The 21612-nt window shown below is 36.2% G+C and overlaps 1 protein-coding gene across 1 annotated transcript in view; it reads right to left on the bottom strand.

Moving 5' to 3' along the window:
• Pan3 (PAN3 poly(A) specific ribonuclease subunit) overlaps positions 1 to 21612 on the bottom strand; it is a gene marked incomplete in the record, with an annotated part of 146064 nt that overhangs the window by 81351 nt on the left and 43101 nt on the right. The window contains 1 exon segment of the mRNA XM_013505498.1: positions 8983 to 9144. Within this exon segment, the coding sequence (XP_013360952.1) occupies positions 8983 to 9144 (162 nt within the window).

Genomic DNA, 21612 nt, shown 5'->3' with positions numbered 1-21612 from the left:
ATAAAATAGGTAACATCTAAATTAAGACCAGCAGAATCAATGCATATGAAAACAAGCAGCCTATATCTGGGAAACAGAAGATGTTTACAAACAAAACAGATGACTTAAGCATACATATCAAAGTTCTCCAGTAACAGTAATCATTAAATCACTGGGCATACTCCTAGTTCATTTCCAATACAGTATTACTCTGCCAAAAAAGAGTGAAAGTATCAATTTAGACTGGTCAATGAGTAGTCCAAAAAAGTAAGATATCACAGAATTGGAGAGAAGCATGAATTACTGACTACAACTACAAGTATTTCCTATATAGTTATGCAAATCTACCCAGTTATATAATAAAATCCATTTGTCTCATTACAGAGTAAGTAGAGATTTATTTAGAATTATTTTTCAAAACCAAGAATCCTGTCATATTTAGTCATAAAAGTTAACATATAAGATTTTTTTCCAAAAATACTGTACCATAAGACAAATTTAAGAAAATGTCTGAAGCATTACATTTTAGTACTAAGAGGCACATACTCATCTAACTAATTATTAGTAGTTGAAGTTCATTCATTTGGTTATTTAACAATACCTAAAGGGCTGGGGATTTAGCTCAGCGGCAAAGCGCCTGCCTGGCAAGCGCAAGGTCGTGAGTTCGGTTCCCTGTACCAGAGAAAAACCAAAAAAAAAATAAAATAAACAATATCTAAAAGTCACTGTGCAGGGCAGTGTGCTAGCACTATGAAGAACACATGTAAAACACAGGTCTGTGTTCTACAAATTCACAGGCTAGCACTTCACAGGTGTAGATTATATCCTAAACTCAATTCTATACTTCCAAGAGCTCAGAACATCCATGTACAACCATGTAAAAGAAAAAAGTACTGTAGCTACAATGTTCTACATACTGTTGGCATATATGATGAGTTATATAAATGATTAATCAGAATAATGGTCAATGCTAGGAAAAAGTGAGCAAATGCTCTCTAATTAGGACATAAAGCCATATGCTTGAACTGAACCCTAAAATGACAAGTTTGCTAACCGAATACAAAGAGAACAGTACACGAAGCAATTAAACACTGAAAAAGAATGTTCAAAGCCTGAAGCTCAAGCAGCACGGTATTTCTCACGGAACTCACAAGGCACTGTGTGTTAAGTCTGCATCAGGCAGCAAGAGCAAGTTGAGAAGCACCTTTACAGTGTTCTTGAGGAATGTGGACTTTTTCTCCCACAAGAGACTAGAAGATAGGTGATGAGGTAGGAGTTTGGAGAAAAGATCAAAAGCAGGAAAACAGGTAAGAAACCATAATGGTGATAGCTGAAGTAAGAAATACAGGTAGACCAAAATTGTAATTCAGTAGAAGTGAAAATTTCAAAGTACCACAAGCAACAGTTCTTAACGGATAAAGGATGTGATAGGTGAAAAAACAGAAGTCATAAAAAGCTCACACACAGGGCTATCAACAAACTAGGGCATATAGTTGTGCATGAGTGTGAACATGGACAAATGTAGGTGTGAATGAAAGACAAGTTTTTAGGAAAATATATGGTTGTTCATTTTCAACATGTTGAATCTGAAACCTTAAAATATTTAGTGTGACTGCAGAGGACTAAAAGAGGGGAAAAAATCTGGGAATCATGGAAGAGTCCTTGAGAACAAGGCAAAGGACAAAAGGTTTTAAGAAAAAGAGAAAAAAAAAAATGAAGGATAGTCTTACAGCTAAGAGAACAATAATTTCAAGAGAAGCAGAATGGGCTGGACATGGTGACTCACACCGGTAATCCCAGTACTCAGAGACACGGGGTGGCCATGGGTTTGACACCAGCGGGACTATATAGTGAGTTCAGGGCCAGCCTGAGCTACACAGTAAGCCCCTTGTCTCAAAATGCAAAACTAAAAAAGGGAGGGAGGGAGAGAGAGAGAGAGAGACAGAGAGAGAGACAGAGAGAGAGAGAGACAGAGAGAGAGAGAGAGAGAGACAGAGAGAGAGAGAGACAGAGAGAGAGAGAGACAGAGAGAGAGAGCGAAGAATGGACAACAATGTCAACTGCAGGAGAACTCAAGTAAAAACACCACCAATAACTGACAACCAAAACTGACTGATACCAATAACTGGTATCAAAAATACAGTGGTGAAGGGGAAAAGGAAAATACTGAGAACTAAAGGGATGAATGAAAGTGAAAAAAGAGCCACAACAAGTAGAAACCACCCTCCAAACTACTTCCAAACTACTGCACACTTGCTTAAAGGAAATGACTATTGAACATTTCCTTGCAGAAGAAATCTGTGTTCTGCAGTTCACCAACTAACAGGAAAGTCTTAATCAAGGCACGTTTACCAGTTGGGAGGAGGAATCAATAGACACTATCAAAAAGCTGCAGAGTTAAACAATAGAATAAGTTGCCAGAAGGAAGAAAGATGGGTTCCAGGGCACATAATAAAGGAGACAGAAAGAAATATAGTAAGAAAGGATACTCACAACTGTAGGCAGGTAGAAAGCACATGAAAACATTCACACTCAATGGCCTTTTCTGAGTCCCCTCTGAAGAACACATGGTCATTACTCAAAAATGCAAGGGAGAGTGAGTGGGTTTGAGAAAAAAATGTTAAAGGTTTAGAATAGCAGCTACAGAGAATAGGGATGAGGAGGGGCGGTTAAGGGGGCAGTGGGGAGGAGAAGGGAAAGGGCAGAGGAAAGGAGAGAGAGGGAGAGGGGTCTCAGTAGGGATGAGGACAGTATTTACAGCAAGGCCATTGCAGCTGAATTTGTAGTTCCATAATTCAAGTACCAATTCAAAACCTAAGCAGGACAGATTGAAAACTTACATTTATAAAAGCCAATCTATTCCATCAAAAGCATAAATTTACCATTTTCTAGGGTCTGAAGACAAAAAATCACCTCAAGTAACAGCCAAACCCAACGAGTAACTAAAGGCTGAAGTGTACCCAGTAAGTTTCCAAAACTTCCCTGCGATCTTGAAAGTACCAATTATGAGCACCCATGATTCACAGGAGAATTTATGGGCCAGGAGATTCTAATGTGAGCCTTCTTATTTTTTATAAGAAATATTATTTAATCCCAGACAGCAACACAGATAAAAGTAGAATCAAAAGAGATACTGGTAAGATAATGAAGTCGGAAGGATCCTCTAACACATGCAACGGTGACATAGTTCTTATTCACTTACACCATTCTGCTGGGTAAAATGGGTAAAGGAAAAACAATATTACTACTAAGAATGACCCATAACACCATTATTTTAAGAAGCATGAGACAAAGTGAACATTATTTTATTTAACACAGCATTACTTTTAGGTAAATCTTAACCTGCAATACCATGAGAAGTTTACAACATCGTGCATCTCCCCAATCCTTTTATCTAAATTGTTATCTAATTCTCATCTGAAGAAACATATTACATTATTCCTTAAAAAATAAGGTAATTTGGGGCTGGGGATTTAGCTCAGCGGCAAAAGTGCCTGCCTGGCAAGCGCAAGGTCGTGAGTTCGGTTCCTGGTACCGGAGAAAAACCAAAAAAAAAAAAAGGTAATTTAAAACTAAGTATTAAAAATATTCAAGTCAGTATTAAAATGGAATCCTTCAAGGAGATCAAATGTTAGTCCCCAATGCTAAAGATACCATGATGCCTTCACACACATATGAATATAACTAGAACACTACACCCTAAATAAACACGAAGTTCAATTTCAGGAAATAAAGTACAACTAGAAGAATGAACATTTATTTAGTATCTATTATGTGCCTAAAAATTTGAATCCTCACAACAATTCTAGAGTAGGCGATAAACTATTTCATCCTTAAGCAAAGACATCTGAACTGTGTAACAATGAAAAATATGAAAGACCTTGAATCACATGTAGACTGTCAGACAGAAGGATGGACAATCATCCTAGGCAGAGAAAAGGGAAAGGTCAAGTGAATTTCTATTTTGGTGGAATAAAGTGTTGTTGATGTGACATCTCATGTGATCATCAGCTTGGTGTTTGGACTGAGATCTTAAGAAAAATGAAAAACAGAAACATTATCAGTAAACAATGTTTAGAAGTAGTTAAGGCCGTTACCAGGCTCAGATGATTGTAAAATATAAAAAATATGTACAATGTTAAACTTTTGAGTTTACAAAAAAAAAGGAAGATCTCTAACATTCCAAAAGAAATAACCATTGTAAGCAGGCTGCATTAGCACACATCTGTGATCCTAGCATTGAAGGTGGCTGAGGCAGGAAAACTAGTAAGTTTAAATCCCACCTGGGCAACTTAATGAGACCCCTATCTCAAAATAAAAAATAAAAAGGGATGAGGATGTAGTTCAGTGTTAAAAGTCCCCCTAAGTTCAGGTTCTAGTACTGCCAATAAGAAAGAAAGAACCACTATGTGTTCTACAACAGTTTTGATACTCACACTAATATGCAGTGGTAATATACAGTGGCTATAAACCCCATAAAACCTGTGCTCTATTTTTAAAATACAAAAAGTTTAATAATTATCTACTGCAAGCATACCAATAAAAAATTACTGAAAAAAATAAAATGCACTTAGGCTGAAAAATCAAAAAAGCCTCATAAAAAGTTACCAAAAAATTACACATATTGTGGAATAAAAGAAAATTACTGACATTTTAAAATCGCAAAATATCTTAATATATTTTAATCATATATCTTAATAATATATTTTAATAATAAACATGAGCCTACTCTCAAAATATTTACAAATCCGGTGGAAAAAGACAAGTAAACACAAAACCAAGTGAAATGAACTGTCAGATAGAAAGGACTGTGAAACAGTGTACATGCGTGTTTCCCCCGATGTGTGGACAAGTACTCGCAGCGAAGGTAGCACTTAGCAACCTCCTTACGGGAGGGAGTATTCTTTCCAGGCTCAGTCAGCAATGATGTAGGGATGATAAAAGTACAGAAACTGACAATGTATTTCATACTAACTGCCCTAGGAAAAATCCCCTATGACTAGAATGTAGAATACTTTGACAGACAGGGAGATACAGTGTAACTCAGGAAGAGAGAGGATAGGACAGAGCCTGAAGGGATTTAATCAAATATTCAGAAGATGTTTATATGTCTGACACAAATTATGTCAGTAGTGATTTTTTAAAAAGAAAAAAAAAAAAAGAGGAAGCTACAGACTTTTTAAACAACAGAGATTAAAAGCAAACAATGTGGTAGGAAAACCTCAGGATTTAAAATTAAAAGAGATATTAGCTAGAATCTCAACTCTCCCAATTACCAGCATTAGGCTTTTCTAAAGTACTACGTCCATGTTTATCAAATGGGAGTAATATGCATTAGTTATAAAGACTTAATACACAAGCAAATGTGTACTACCCAATGTTTCAACTTTCACTTAGTCAGTAGACAAAACTGAGTAGTACCCTTGTCATAAGAATTGGTAGAAATTAGGAGATACCCAGGAAGAAGTCAGATATTTAGCCTCACTGACTAGGACAATGCCAATGCCAATGCCAATGCTAATGCCAATGCCAATAACTGAAAAAGGAGAATATAAAGGAGGCAGATTTGGAGAACAGAAAATCAAGTTTTGGACAGATTTGCTGTGATAGTGGGATACAGACCTACATCCATATAGATAACAGAAAATATGAAAAATCTGGGTCTTGAACTCAGAAGACAACTCTAAAGAACACAATTTCAAGAACAGCACACAAGAAAAAGCAAGCAACAAATGAACCAAGAAATAAGAGAGCACAAGGAGTCAGATATAAAAAAAGTAAAGAGCTGGGCGTGGTGGTACACGCCTATAATCCCAGCACTCAGGAGGCTGAGGCAGGAGGATCATTGTGAGTTCAAGACCAGCCTGGGCTACAAAGTGAGCTCCAGACCAGCCTCAACTGCAAAGCGAGACCCTGCCTCAAAAAGACCAAAAAAAAAAAAGAACAAACCAGTAAAGAGTGCAAAACGAAGAGTTTCAAACATAAAAGGGTAGTCAGCAAGGTTAAGTAATGGGTAACTGTTACATTTGTCAATTTTAAGACTCCTGCAAATCTAATGGCAAGCTCAGCAAATTTTGGTGACACCAAATCACCGATATTTAAAGAACAAACGCATGGTAAAGAAAAGGAAAGAACAGGAGATACTCCCTGGGTCTCCTTTTTGGGAGCTTTACAGGCACAGTAATAGGAACCACATAGTTTTATCAGCATTCCACACAGCTACATAAAGAATAAATTCACCCTCTACAAACCTTTGAGAGACTATGGAGTATGCTTCTTAGATTCCCTAGCAGTTTCAAACATACGTATTACAAAATGAAAACATGTATCACTATTTTATAAATGTCATGTCTGGCAGACAAGTTCTTTCATATCATGAGATTCTTGATCAAAAGCAAACAGAAAGATGACTAAGTAATAAAAGGCTGGAAATCATAGGCTTCTTTAGAGAAATCCCACGCTGAAGAGAATAAACACAATATGAATGATTATATTGTATCTCTGAGTTCAAAAACTCAGAGATCTTATTGTTAAGTTTTTTATGGATTAGATGGTTTTCTTTGGTTTTCAAAAACTGGAATAGGCCAAAGTATTAGGTTAAGATTAAGAAATGAATGCAAAGAAATGTTTAAAGTTCCAGAAAGAAAGTTAAAGGTCACCGAGAAAAAGATAATCACAAGGAAACCGGACCAATGCCCCAGAGTAATTCCTAAATTATTGCCCATGAGTAGAAAACTATGTAAACATTCTTATCCTCAAAACAAACTGCATAGGACAGGCATGGTGATGTGTGCCTGTATCCCAGCACTCCAGAGGCTGAGGGAGGAGACTGATTCTGTGAGTTCGAGGCCACCCTGGGCTACAGAGTGAATTCAGGGCCAGCCTGAACTGCAGAGTGAAACCATACCTTAAAAAGATTTAGAAAAAAAATTGCACTCCCAAAGTTCAATTAACCAGGTAGATAATTAAACCAATACAGAAACGAGGAAATTTTTGAGTTTGTCAAACACAGATTCAAATTTCTGTTCCTCCACTTACTGTATAACCTTAACGTTACTCAGTTTCCCTAAAGAAGTTCTTCATTTTTCAGCAACATTTATGTCATAAGCCATTGTGAGGATCAAAACAGCATTAGAGCTTAGCACAATGTTTGGCACAAGGTAACCATTTAAGAAACACGGCTATAATCATTAAAAACTTCAAGTATTTATAAATATAAAATAATATTAAAAGCTAACCATCAAACAAGGAAAATGAGTATGGGGCTGCTTTATAAAAATTGTTCTTCTTCTAGAACAGAAAGATAAAAATTCCAGTAGAAGAAGATACAATATACTGACACACTCGGCTTTGAATAAACTACTCCCAGGTCCCCAGTTTAGGGAATCCACAACGACAGTAAAAGAGACTAGGTAGGTATTTTTCAATACTTTAACATGTGACTCCTAATGTAAGACATTTTTGAGTTTATAAACATCTAAATTCAAAGTCTAGCATTCCTTATGTTTTTATAGGAAAATTAACTATTTGAAGCATAAAATAACAGCATCTCAAGGACGTACTACACTAGGTTCAGATGACCTCGATTTAATATAAAGCCTTTACTAGCTGTTTTAATTAAAAAATAAAACATAACTCAAGTGCACAGTCTTATATGAACCTAATGATCTTCTGAGCTGTACTAAGAAGAATCCCCTCAGAACTGCCACTAGGATGGAGGGCAGCTGTGGAGAGATCCAACAGCTTACAGCTCTGCACTCATCAGTATTTTACCCTACAACCTACAAGTAGATCCAGTTTCACTTTTATTTATTCTGTCATAGTTTGGGCTGAATTTCTTTTCAGATTTCCTTTTTAAAACTGAAAAATAATTACCTTAACTCATATCAAAGCTCTCTTCCAATCTCAAAGACAAGAAAAAATCAGTTAAATCTATATTCATATTCATAATTAACACATCCAAAATTTCCCAATGAAATTTTAAGTACTGTATGTGCATGATGATGTGGAACTGTTTTTTTGTTTTAGTTTCTTTCCTTATCTTTAGAAAAGCACTTTCAAATTTTCGATGATGGGGCAAACACCAGTTTGAACTATTTTTAGAATACTTTTGTTATTCCCATGCCTAAGGCAACACAAATATAGCTACTATGTTAATTAAACAAAGCAAGATAATGTGGAACCTCTTTAGAATATAAGGTTACAGACATATAAAACCAAGTCATTAGCTTTGTTATACCTTTTCTGTGTATGATACTACATACATGTGGGGTTGTAGATTTTGACTAGGAATGTATTTTAAACACTAAACCAGTTCAGGGGGAAAAATATGCTACCTCAGAAAAACTGAAATTCTGTTAATAGAAACAGCCATATTACATAATTATCAATTTTTAAAAATGAATTATAATAATTCAAATCAAAATGGAATATAAATTATTTTCCAGGCATGTCAAAAGTTTTACATAAAAGCTGGTCTATAAGGTAGAAAAATTCATTTTCATTGTTCAGTATGGATAAGTAAAGATAGAGTCAAAGACTAAAGTGTACCTGTAACAATCCCTTAACAACATACTGCTAAAGTTAGTTTCTAGACAAATGTGTATACATGTAATTTTTATTTCCTACTAAAAATGCTCCTTGCCAAAATATGGAGCAGCTTCCTGTTGTTCAGATTCTAAATAAATGGAACTTTCTGTGGTAAATTTTATGACTCTTGTATTACAAATAAATGAACTTAAATATTAACAAAACTGAGTAAGAAAAATAAATAATTTAAGAATCGGTAAGTAAGTCAAAAACAGGAAATGCTCAAAAAAGCCACTGAATGATAATCATTTAGTTAATGGGCCACTAACCTCATTTTGTCTTAAAAAATTTTAAAAATCACCCAAGTGTAACAGCTAAGCCATCCAATACTTTAATACCCCGCCAACCCCACAGACACAGAAAGTACCCAAAGATATTCACTTTCAAAAAATGTCTAATAAAAATGATTTTTACCTGTAAATTGTTTTCTGTGACTCTGTTCCACCAAACCATATTGATGGGTACTCCTGATTTACACCTGTCAGCAAGGCAGCCAATATGGGTCTTTGCTTTTCGTACCTTGGATCCCACCGGAACTAGCCTCTCCTCCAGCATCCCCAGGCGATACTTCCTTGGCTAGGAAAAAGAAGGAAAGAAACCAGCCACTCCTAACATCCCCACACTAATCTAAACTAGTATAACTAACATAGAGAAGACAGCAGAAATGGTGGAACAGGGAACAAGTAAAAGTTCTAAAACACTCCCTTCTAATGTCCTTATCACCTCCCACCACATCCCACCCCCACCCCACCACACCCCACACTTCTGAAATAACCACAGTACTAATAAGGCTGGACAATCTTATGTAAAGCAACAGATGTTTCATAGAAATATAATCTGATTTTATAAAACTTTATTTAGTGAACAGAAATTAACTTATTAGCAAAGTAAATGCTTTGCAAATTTTTTTCCACTGGAACTTACCTATTCTTACTGCAATATGAAGAAAAAGCTTCACGGGCACAAAAGACAGATAAAAATCTCCAAACTGCATCTTTTTCAGCAACTTATCTTGCTACCTCATTTCCTACTGAGTAACAGCCCAGTTAAAAGAAGTAGCTTCTTGCTAAAGAATGGCTTTTTTCAAAATTATTTTAATTTCATGTACAGAAGACCAGAGTATCAGGATAGTCACTCTACCATACTTGGTCATTTAGCTTAAGGTATTTAAAACTTTCAGACCAAAAAAAAAAAGCAAAATAACACGTTTCATTGGTCTTTTAAATCTCAGTAATCTGAACAGACTGATATTGACTAAACTGCCCCAAAATCATAAATTCAATGGCTAATATAATAAAGTTAGTAAACTATCTTAACAGTGGTTAGCAGGGTTTGTATATGTGAAAATTACATAACGATTGGTTCCATCATCTTCTCTTCATTATAGCAAATTTGAACTAAACTGCACCTTGAAAGGAATTAACATTTATTTACATTTAATTTTCCCGTTTCAGAGAATATACTGAAAAGATACCTATTTAAAAACCTGACGTAAGTCTATATTTACTCACTGTTCTGATAACAGTTAAACTTTTCTTCAAAAAAATAATGCTATGTCAGACAAAATTTAAAAGAACATTCTAGCACAAAGAGAACTAATCTGAAGAAAACAACTGATTTTTAAATTATAATAACTTGCAAATACTGCTTATGGAAATTATTCTATGCAAATTAGATTCTCCTTGCCAAAAATGAACCTCTGCCTTTGATTTCAAACCTAACATAATTAAATATGTATAAAGAAAAGCAACTACAGTGCCTATCTACCCAACACTTACAACAGTGGATAGGGTTTATGACACTAACATAGTTCCACTTTTATCCAATCTTGCACCAGTCCAGTTACCCTCTGTGTCCAGATCTGAAAGAACTTCATATCTTGCGTGAAACAGTTTTAAAGGAAGTTATTTCTAATAACATAACCTCCTTCAACAGAGGGTAAGATTAAACTCATACATTTTGCATTTAAGTTGATAACTACAGAGGCTTAGACATACAGTAAGAACAACCTTAAAAGCATTCACTAATGTAAAATTTATTTTTTAGAAAGTTCCAGAGCTGAAGTTTATCCTAACTCTACAACAAAACTTAAACACAGGGCTGGGGATTTAGCTCAGCGGCAAAGCGCCTGCCTGGCAAGCGCAAGGTCGTGAGTTCGGTTCCTGGTACCGGAGAAAAACCAAAAAAAAAAAAAAAAAGCTTAAACACAACGGAAGATATTTATTTAAAATCACAACATGCTAAACAGGATTTAAATAAAGATATTTAAACCCCAGTCATATCTGAATGCAGGAAAATTATTGTTTTCTGTAGTTTGGACTCCACAAATTCAGATCGACTTTGACCCAGTCATTACAGTGAGTGCAATTTGTTCTCTATGGAGTAGTGCATTAAGGAACATAGATTTCAACACAGCCAATGTAATCATCCTCCCTCCTCAATAGTTTTCACTATATATAATTATGCTTTCTATGTTTCCAAAGAGGAATTCATTATTCCTCTCCCTCTTCCACATGCCTAAAACCTACAACCAGCCTGAAGCCTCTGTTAGGTAGAGATCTTAAACACATGTCTTATAAATGATTTTTCAATAAAAACTCCGTAATCTGCCATTGTGAATAAAAACTCCAATCCAAAAGTAAAACCTCCTATATTTCACATATGAAGAGATCTAAGATATCAATACCATCTAAAATTCCATTTAAGCAAAATACAAAATGACATTCGAGAAGAGATGGCAGCAACAGAACGCATGATGGTGAGACAGAAAGACCACGACACACTAGTCTCATTGCACAGACTGTAAACTACGGTACTACCTCATCTGTGCGCTGATTTCCAAATTATCTGAACTACTCTTTACCTCTTTAAAATACTGTTCATCAAACATCTACATACCTATTTTCTGCATCAGGAACTATTCTAATTCAGAATGACACAAAAACCTACCTTTCCTTCAAAAACAATATAATTTAGGCCAGTGGTGGCAAACCTACGGCATGTGTGCCACAGCAGGCTGGCTGTCATCACTGGAAGCTCTAAAACATTCGCCATCACCGGCCTAGGTGGTAACATAGACATGTAAGCAAAACATAACTCTTTGAACATCTTCACACGCAGTCAAGGTATCAGTACAGTAGACACAAAGGCACTTCACAAGGAAGGCAAATATTTGAGCATATTTCTGAAGGAATAATCAGTGTGCCTATAGAATATAAAAGACATTCAATCCCCAGCACCACACACACACACACAATCAATCAGAAGGAGACAGTAGATGTATTGTGGTCTAGGAAAAATGTGTACATAGAGGCATAAAACCACCAAGACAAGAGTTAAGCTTAAGAGCTAAAGCTGAGATTTAAAAGCACTTACAAGACATTTATTGTCTGTTCTGCAGTTTTATTTTTGGTGGGTGGGTGGGTGACTGGGTGTGTGTGTGTGTTTGCAGTACAGGAGACTGAATCCAGGCATGTGCTGTACTATACTGTACTATAACCCACTCCAGGCTGGCCCAGAACTTGTTATGCTCCTACCTCGGCCTCCTGACCGCATGGGATTACAGGTATGCACCATCACACTCACTTATTTATTGCTTTACAGACTGTACTTAAGAATTTGTGCTTCATTCCTGAGCAAAAGGAAACTCAGGAAAACTTAAGAACTGACAGATATGTTTAGAAAGGAGTTCTACAGCAGTCTGAAGGAAGAATTGGTCTGTGAGTAAAATAAGAAACATGCAGACAAATTAGTGGGCTCCTAGCAGTAGTCTAGGTTGGGGTTTCCTAACTCTGGACTATAGACTTTGGATAATTCTTTGTTATGGAGGAAATAAGGCCTGACTGAACTAAGGCCTGATTGTGGAGAGATGTGAAAGGTAAAAAACAACTATTGATAATTAGCTATTGGTAAACAGAGGCTAAGGAGAAGATGAAAGCTAAGGGAAAAGTAAGGAAGAGGGGCAAACAAAACCTATGAGAGATGTTTATTTATAAAATTTCCTTGACTGTTCTTCCACAGCAAACAACAGTCAACAATTCTTCCTCCTTCTTCCTTACCTTCCTTAATTAGACCAACTGAGAAATTAATGGTGGGGGCAGGGGGGGAAATTCCTTTGTTAACCATTTATTCTTGACAGCCTGGTCAGTCCCAGCTTACTGGTTATTATGAGATGGAAACATTTTACAATACCATATTTTAAACATTCGTGGCTTTTCTGCTCCACCAGCTACTAAGTCAATGCTACGTACCAGAATTCCCAATCATCTGCACAGTCTGTAACTGGCTGGTTTTTATTCTCGCTTGCTAACATACACAATTTTTACTCTAAATCTTAAGATTCATGAAGAACATGACTATCACCTTTCTACACAAAAATCTAATATGAGCACAGTAAGATAGCGGTTGAAAGTACTTTTACTCTTTGTACTGGAAATTTCTTTTTAAAAACATCTTTGGTAAGTGGCAGTAGTGCATGCCTGTAATTCCAGCTACTCAGAAGAGGCTGATGTAGAAAGATCACACGTTTGAGAGCAGTTTGGGCAACTTAGCAAGACTGTCTGAAAATTTTTAAAATCTGAAGGACAAAAAAAAAAGAGGGCTGGAGATGTAACTCAGTAATAAAGTGGTCCCTAGGTGTACACACACACACACAGAGTCCTAACAAAATTTTCAAAGATTTAAAAAAAAGTTTAAGAACATATTGTAGAAGAGCAGAGCTGGACTTTCTCCCATAGAATCATGTGTTGAAGGTCTAATCTCCAGCTGTAGCACTACTGGGAGCGGCAGAAACTTTTAAGGGGGAGACAGTTGGAAAACAGTAGCTCACTAGAGCTGTGCCTCCGACAGTCCTTGGCCCCTTGCTCTCTCCTTCTCTCTGCTCTTTCTATCTGCCTTGAAGTGAGCTGCTTTGTTCCACTTTGCCTTGACTTTCTGCTTCAACACTTACCTAGAAGCAATGGAGCCATATGACCATGGACTGAACCCTCTGAAGCCATGTGCCAAAACAAACCTGTCCTACCTCTAGTTCTTTACAAGTACTTTGTCACAGTAATGAAAAGCTAACATAGTTTCTCAGACCACATATAAATCTGGAGAATCTTAATAAAGATTCTACAGCCGAGGGTCTGACTCAATAGTTGAGTGCTTGCCTAGCTTATTTGAGAACCTGGGTTCCACCCCAGCACTACAAAAAAAAAAAGAATAGATTCTGACTCAGTAGGCCTACTCAGGCCTAAGAGCATGTGTTTCTAAAAATCTCCCATCACTGCAATTACTGCTGATCTACTAGTCACATTTTGAGCACTACAGTTCTCTAAAATGTCAGAGAAAAGACCTGAGTAAGAACTACACGTACAACCAAGTGTGGTGGCGCACACCTGTAATCCCAGCACTTAGGAAGCTGAGGCAGAAGGACTGCTGTGAGTTCAAGGCCAGGCTGGGCTACATGTGCAAGTTCAAGGCCAGCCTGCACTACATAGCAAGACCTTGTCTCAAAAAAAAAAAAAAAAAGACCTATAGGTACAAACAGAAATTAGGTGTGTGTTTAAAAATGAAAAGGGGCAAAAATTTAAAAGTTCAATACCTCACTTCACTCTTTAGAGCTTCTCGCCTCTTTAAAGCTGACGGACACACACAGCCTTCAGGACCATTACTCACAACCCCCAAAGCCCCCGTGTTTCAAGTGAGTCTGTCTCACTCCACACAGGTCAATCCCAGTGGCTGAGGACTAAGAAGTTCACACTCATTCCCAACAAGTGTGCTAAGTCTCCAGATTCATGCTCAGAGACAGAGCGGTAAAAGCCAGTTTTAGGACTATTTCAGTTCTGAAGCCAAGTGTACATACTTATTTTCATTTATTCATTCACTGACTTAACATCATGGCAGGCTCTCTGCCCCTCTTAGAAATACAAATGATCACTTACATTTACTCCTTTCCCCCAAGAAAAGTTCAGTGCCTAGGTAAAGACCAATCTATAAATGTTTTCATGAAAAACAAAGTTAAAACTACCATATACGAGACGAATTTTCAGCACACAGCCCCTTCGGTAATTGCAAAACAGCACCATCTCCAGAATGTCCCACATTATCAGTCACACATTAATATAAATCCTAACTTAATCTAACAGACTAGAGAAAATGTTTCCCCAGGGGCAAAAGTTTCCAAAGCCTAGAACTGTAAGAACCCAGCTCAAATGTCAAAAATGTAACCGCTACAATTCACTGATAGAGAACAATATGAAGCTGCCCCAAGCAGCATTTAAATTCACCAATGATTTTTTTTTTTTTCCAGTTTTTTTTTCCGGTACCAGGAATTGAACTCATGACCTTGCGCTTGCTAGGCAGGCACTGTGCCACTGAGCTTAATCCCCAGTCCCCTCACCAATGATTTTTTATGTTTACTTGTAAATCTATCCAAAGACTAGGCCACTTGCAGAAGTGGGTGACAGACTCATAGTAAGTGAATCTTTGTGAGTCACTAATCCCTACTAAAACCTGTAATAGTGGATGAAGCCAGAAAGCCTCAAAGGATAAGACAAGATCCCAGACAAGGACACCTGGACCCAATCTCAACTAGATAAAGACTACAGCCCCAGGCATCTCACTCCTGAGTGGGTTAATTTAATCTTTATTAAGGATTAATTTAATACCTTACTTGGAAAAGTTCTTGACTAATTTTGCCCTTCTTAAGTACTCTCCTCCCTTCTTCTGATAACCAAATAAATATGGGCCACCCAGAGAAGGTTTTGATCTTAGCCCTAAAAGAATCTCAGATTCTATGACAGGACTTTGATCCTCCTGGAGCCCTGAAATCATTCCATTTGCCTCTTTGTATTTAGCCTTCACCCTACACTCTTTTGGGAGGTTGCGGACCTCATCAGCCCACCATAACTGAGGGGTATTATTAACCCAATACTTCACTATTTGAAATCTGAAATAATGGATAATGACTTAAATGACACTTTTAAATGTTAACTGTAACACACATACATGAAATGTACCTTCTTTAGACAACACTTAATGAACATGTGAATTCATTATCTTTTGCAGGAACAACTCAGGAACATACCTCCTGCCACATCAATATCAAGTCCAATGATTAGCAACCACCTCTGGCCTAGGACTTATTATACATTTATTTCCAAATAAGTCTGTACTTTTTTTTACAACCCCCTCTAACTCCAAATGGTCTTTTCTTCATTAAATGTCCTAATATTTTAGCAAATTTGTCTTTATAAGACTATAATTCCATTATTTGGGGTACCCAAATTGATTAAAACTATTTGAATTTTCTGAAATAAATTCATTTCATAAAATTATTAGCACAGGGACATACCTATACCTAAATTATTAATTAGGAATGCTAATATATTTGGATTTTAATGGTTCTAATAGTTAATTAAGAATAAAATCTAGACCTACAAATTACTATAGCTTGGGTTCCAGAGAATTTTCTTCATGGATAAAAGGCTTTAAATTTTTAAAAAAACAATCAGCTTCACAGCTTGTATTTTGTCCCTCCATTAATTATCATTAATTGTGATCATTTTATTAAAATATATTAGGTTGCTTATGTTTTCACTGTTTAAACAAGGACAATAGTAGGATGGGTTGGGCAAGTAGGTCTACAGGAAGTAGGTTATAGAAAAACAAGTTGTCACTGTTAAAGACTCATAAGCAAATAAAAATCTATGTATGAAAGACCTTTCAATTTCTGGAGCCAAAACACTGTCATATGGAAGATGAAAATAAAGAAAACCGCCAGGCCTGGTGGCGCACACCTGTAATCCCAGTACTCGGGAGGCTGAGGCAGGAGGATCATTGCAAGTTCAAAGCCAGCCTGGGCTACAAAGTGAGTTCAAGGTCAGCCTGAACTACATAGGAAGACCCTGTCTCAAAAAGACAAAAAAATAAAAAGACAAATCAGGGGCTGGGGATTTAGCTCAGCAGCACAGCGCCTGCCTGCCAAGCGCAAGGTCGCAAGTTCAATTCCCGGTACCAGAAAAACAAACAAACAAAAAAAATTAAAAAATAAAAATAAAAAGACCAATCAATCGATCAATCAATAAGTAAACTGCTGGGTAAAAATTCGTATAAATTGTATTAAGTATAGCAGAACATTATTTACCTACACAAACACATATACAAATATTTTCAAACTCTGTTGAGTCACTGAATTTAGATTTGAAAATCTAAAAAATAGTCTACTTCTGTCCTTAAAACATTACTGTTCCAAAGGATTTTTATGCCACCAAAAATAAAATCAGTTAGAATATTCTTGCTAAACAAGACCAAAATAAAATTCTAAAAAACTGTAATGCCCAGTTGGGCAGAGTGAAGCACAGCTATAATCCCAGTATCAAATCTGTTTGTGTATAAAGCAAGCAAATTTCAGTTTGTATGTTTAAATATGGCAATGTATCTAACACTATACTACTACATGCACCTTACAAAAAACTCTTATAATGAATTCTTAAAAAGAATAGTCCAATGGGAAAATGAGCAAAGGATATGAAAGAAACACCAACAGCCGGTAAATACAAAAAAGTTCAACAGTACCAGCAGTCAAACCTAAGTAAGGCTGTTTTGCCTAAAAAATTATACAGAGATGAAAGATTATTGTGTTATTATAGATTATTATAGGGTTATCTAGCCTGCAGAAAACCCAGCACCCAAGGTTAGGAACACAAATTTGTCCCATACTTCTGAAAGCCTGTCAATAATCAAAGGTTGTCAATTAACAAAATTTGTGTTGTTCTTGCCCTAGAAACTGAGTGGAGAGAAATTTACACTGAGCTAATCATGGACAAAGCAGGCACAGGTTAATGAATATTTTATGTCTTTCAGATAGTCAGTGGCCTCTCTCCACTATGTCTTCATTTTTCATCTTTGGCGGGGGGGCGGGGGGGGGGACCAGGATATTTTTCATCTGACAGGAGACTCAGTCATCTTATTTTTCCCAAATTGTCCTGTATAATTTTGTTTTGCTTTGAGATGTAAATTATCAATATTATTCTAAATAAATTACTTGCTTTTTTTATTTTTTTGGTCTTTTTGAGACAGGGTCTCACTATGCAGTTCAGGCTGGCCTTGAGCTCACTTTGTAGCCTAGGCTGGCCTCGAACTCACAATGATCCTCCTGCCTCAGCCTCCCAAGTGCTGGGATTACAGGTGTGAGCCACCACGCCTAGCAGATTGCTTGATTTCTTAAATGTCCCCTTTAAAAAAACTAGCCTCACAAAAAATTAAGGTGATTAAATAATAGAATATAAAACATTATAAAAATATTATTTAAGTTTACTGTATTATTTGGAACAAAATTATCATCAATATAAATAAAAGCAAGTTTCTCTCTGTCTGCCACTACATCATAATACCCATGATGAACTTTCACCATATTTGCAGGGCATGTTTGAGAAGCTAAGAAGAAGCTTCTGCAGGGAGAAGGGAAAAAAATTAATGTTAGGAGAAGATAGACCTGGGCACATCACGGTAGACATCCTCAGAGCAACTACACAACTCTTCTAGTGGGAAATTTTAATATAGCCTGACTATATTTATTTAAGCAATGGCTGATTTCTAAACGAAGCTTGAATAGTTTAGCCAACACCATAGATCTTTTACTACCAAAAATAGCTACCATTTGTTGGGAACTTCTGTACCAAGCAATATATTCCATTTAATCCTCAAAACAGCTCTACAAAGTAAGCATTAAGTATTACTATTCTCTTTTTGCAAATGAAGGAACAAAAAGGTTTGCTAAGTTAAATACACAAAGATAAATAAGTGAAGAAATAAAAGTTTAATTCCACATGCCTCATATCAAACTCCAAATGCTAAAACTTTATTGTTCAAATTTAGTGGGTTAGTATTACTTCTACGGTTTGCTTTCTGAGAGAAATAAGAGGCTCTGCACAAGTTATAAACAGGTTTCAGCATGGGTGCTCTGTTACCTAGACATCTCGTTTCCAACACCTACTAGTCGCCACCGGTGCCATATATATATGTATCTCTCAAAGCCTAAATCCTCACTTCTACCTGATGTAAGCTGGGATAGTGCACATTCCCACAGCTTGGCAAACAGAGGTAACTAGAAATTCAGTGATGTCAGTAAACAGAAAGTAGCTCTGAGTGTACTGACTCGGAATTCTGAACATAATTTTCCAGAGAAACAATATTCGTACAATACTCGTGGGTAAAAGAGTAAAAGATACAATGAACTGGTGGTGCTAACTAGAAATCTAAATACAACTCTTTTAGAATACATATAGAAAACTTTTAGACTAAAATGTCCCTTAACTGCCTAGCAAACACAAGGTTCTGAGTTCGATTCCCGGTACCAAAACTAAAAAAATAAAAAATAAATAAAATAAAATGTCCCTTAAAACCAGTTATTTTTCAGTACTTTCTCCATTTTGCCTAACTTATCTTGAGATTTTGACATGCCAACAAAGCCTACCCATCAGCAAGGGTAAGAAAGAATTTACATTCCAAACTATGTAAGTTATAATCCTATTAATTGCTCCAAATTTACTCTATTTTTCTTCATAAAAGAACTTTAGTAAATAGTCCCAGTTTTACTGCTATTCTGTATTTTGTTTCCTAGACTACAAATAATGTACAAGTTATCTTCCAAAGACATTAGAACAGAGATACTACTCTAACCAATTTTAAATGTAAACTACTCTGAAAAAGTAAGATATGATTAGTAAGTCTGGTAATGGAGATGGTAGAGAAGGGTGGATGTTCCTAAGACAGAAAATGATGCAAAGTGGGGTCCAAGCTGGGTTCATAAAAAGAAAAACAGAGAAAAGTATGATTAGTGAAATTTTCAAGTAGAACCATCCATGCCTCTTCACAAATAAGCCATAGCAGATGAACCAGATGCTTTTAATCTTACTTTTCTTAGTGTAATGAAGAGCTTTAAAATCAGTAACAGAGAATACACGATACCTCAAATATCTTTGCCTGCTAACTCCAAAGTATGCAACTTATGAAAGTGTGAAAACTTGACAGCAGTTAAAGCCTGTTATTCCACTATTACAAACAGAATGCAAATATACATGCAAACTCGCATATTGACTGAAACATACTAAAAGTAGATCAACCAAAGAAATGTAAAAAGACAGGTACCAGTGCTTTCTGTTGGGGAGTTGTGTGCTCATGGGGACCAAATACGAAAATGACTCCGTGAAGAACAGGAAGGTCCTTAGCCCAGAAAATATAAAAGGAGAGGCCAGGAATACTAGGCTGCAAAGACTTCTCATTTTGCCTAGGATTTGCATCAATCATTATGTGGTGATCCTGTATTAAAAATTCATAGCTTAGGAAAAATTATTAGGAAGATAGCATAGCACTGAACCAGTTCATTTACAAATATATGTATTTTTAACATCTACTTTTTTAAAAAGATCCATTGTTCTCAAATGATTTCTTACCCAATTTTCACTATTTGCCAAGATCTCATTTGTGATTCATAGTGACTCTCAATCTCAAATCTTTCTTTTCGTAAAAGTGCTCACCTTTCTATCTCCCATGTATTAAGGTTTCCTCGTGCACTCATCTCTTGTGTATTAACTCTCATTTACAACAAAATTTAAAGTCATCTCAGTGCTCTGGGGAGCTAACCTCTCCTTACAATATAAAGCTAGAACTCAAATTCTTCCACCATTAATCTTGGCCAAGAATAAATATGCACATTTCAACTCATACTTTTTCTATGAAAGTACACATATAGTAAATAAAAGATAAACAGTGCTTCTAAAACATCAATTAAACATATTACTTTTTAAAGTGCTTCCTATATATCATGGTGGTGTTTTGTAAAATAAAAATGATTTAGGCTTTGGATATAGCTCAGCAGTACAGCGCCTGCCTGGAAAGCGCAAGGTACTGCGTTTGGTTCCTGGTACCAAATAATAAAAAATAAAAATGAATTACCAGAAAAGAATCACATATTTTGAGTCACAGTATTATCAAATTGTTCAGACATTTCTAAATATTTATTTTCAATGCTTATTTGCTTATAAACAAGTAACAAACAAATTCACAGACTGAGACTAGCACAGGGCCCTTGAGTCCTTTTGACAGTAGTGTCCTAAGGCATACTCTGTCCATATGCAGGACGAAGTCTTCACCAATCTTCACACACCTAACAAGACAGTTCAGGCGAATGGCTAAGAACCCGTTTGTACTGTTTTTCCTGTTCCATATTTTACTTCAACAAGTCCAAAATATACGAAGGCCCTCGGCCATACTTGCTTAGATCATCCATGATATTCAGAAGGAAATTAAAGAGTTTAAACTCCTACCTCTATTACTTGTAATCAAGCATATCTTTTGCCTAAGTGTCTCTATGGTCCTCATCCTCAAAAAAAATCCAATCTAAAACATCTTTTCTCCATAAATTCTCATAAATCCAGAGGATTGTCTGCTACTCGGCAATCATAAAACACTTAAACTGGCACCAATATGTTGCTGTGAAGGTATAGCAGGTTCATGTATTGCCTCTACAATGACATTTGAGGAAAGCAAGAAAAACACCAGTCCTTTCAATTTTCCATATAGCAGCTAGTAAAATTGCCTATGAAAATTGCCTATGACTGACCTACTCTCAGTTAGTCCTATAAATCCACAGGCATAAGCAACTTTAACTGGCCCAAGGCAGGACCCTGGCCAAGTGAGATTTTTGGAAAATTATTTACCACACAAGCTATGAAGTAGTAAAGTATGGCCTATCTGTCCTCTGATGCCATTATAAAATATTACTCAGTAATATCACTCACTAGCTGCTTAAACAAACCAGGAATTATAATTAAATACTTATATAATTTTTATTTACTTACTTCAACATTAAACAGACATTATAAATGATAACAAAAGAAAAATAGGCAGTCTCCATGACTGCAATTCACCATGTATAACATGTAATAGTCCTATTGCTACAAAGTATTTGTAACAGATTTTAAACATTCTCCATTCAACCAATAACAATTACAAAATATACATAATGTGTACCCACAGATACTACCTAGTACATCTTGC

Source organism: Chinchilla lanigera, unplaced genomic scaffold (genome assembly GCF_000276665.1).
Source record: "Chinchilla lanigera isolate Chin_1 unplaced genomic scaffold, ChiLan1.0 scaffold00096, whole genome shotgun sequence".
Lineage (NCBI taxonomy): Eukaryota > Metazoa > Chordata > Mammalia > Rodentia > Chinchillidae > Chinchilla > Chinchilla lanigera.
Note: the sequence above shows the minus strand (reverse complement) of the source record. Positions and strands in the feature narration are given on the sequence as shown.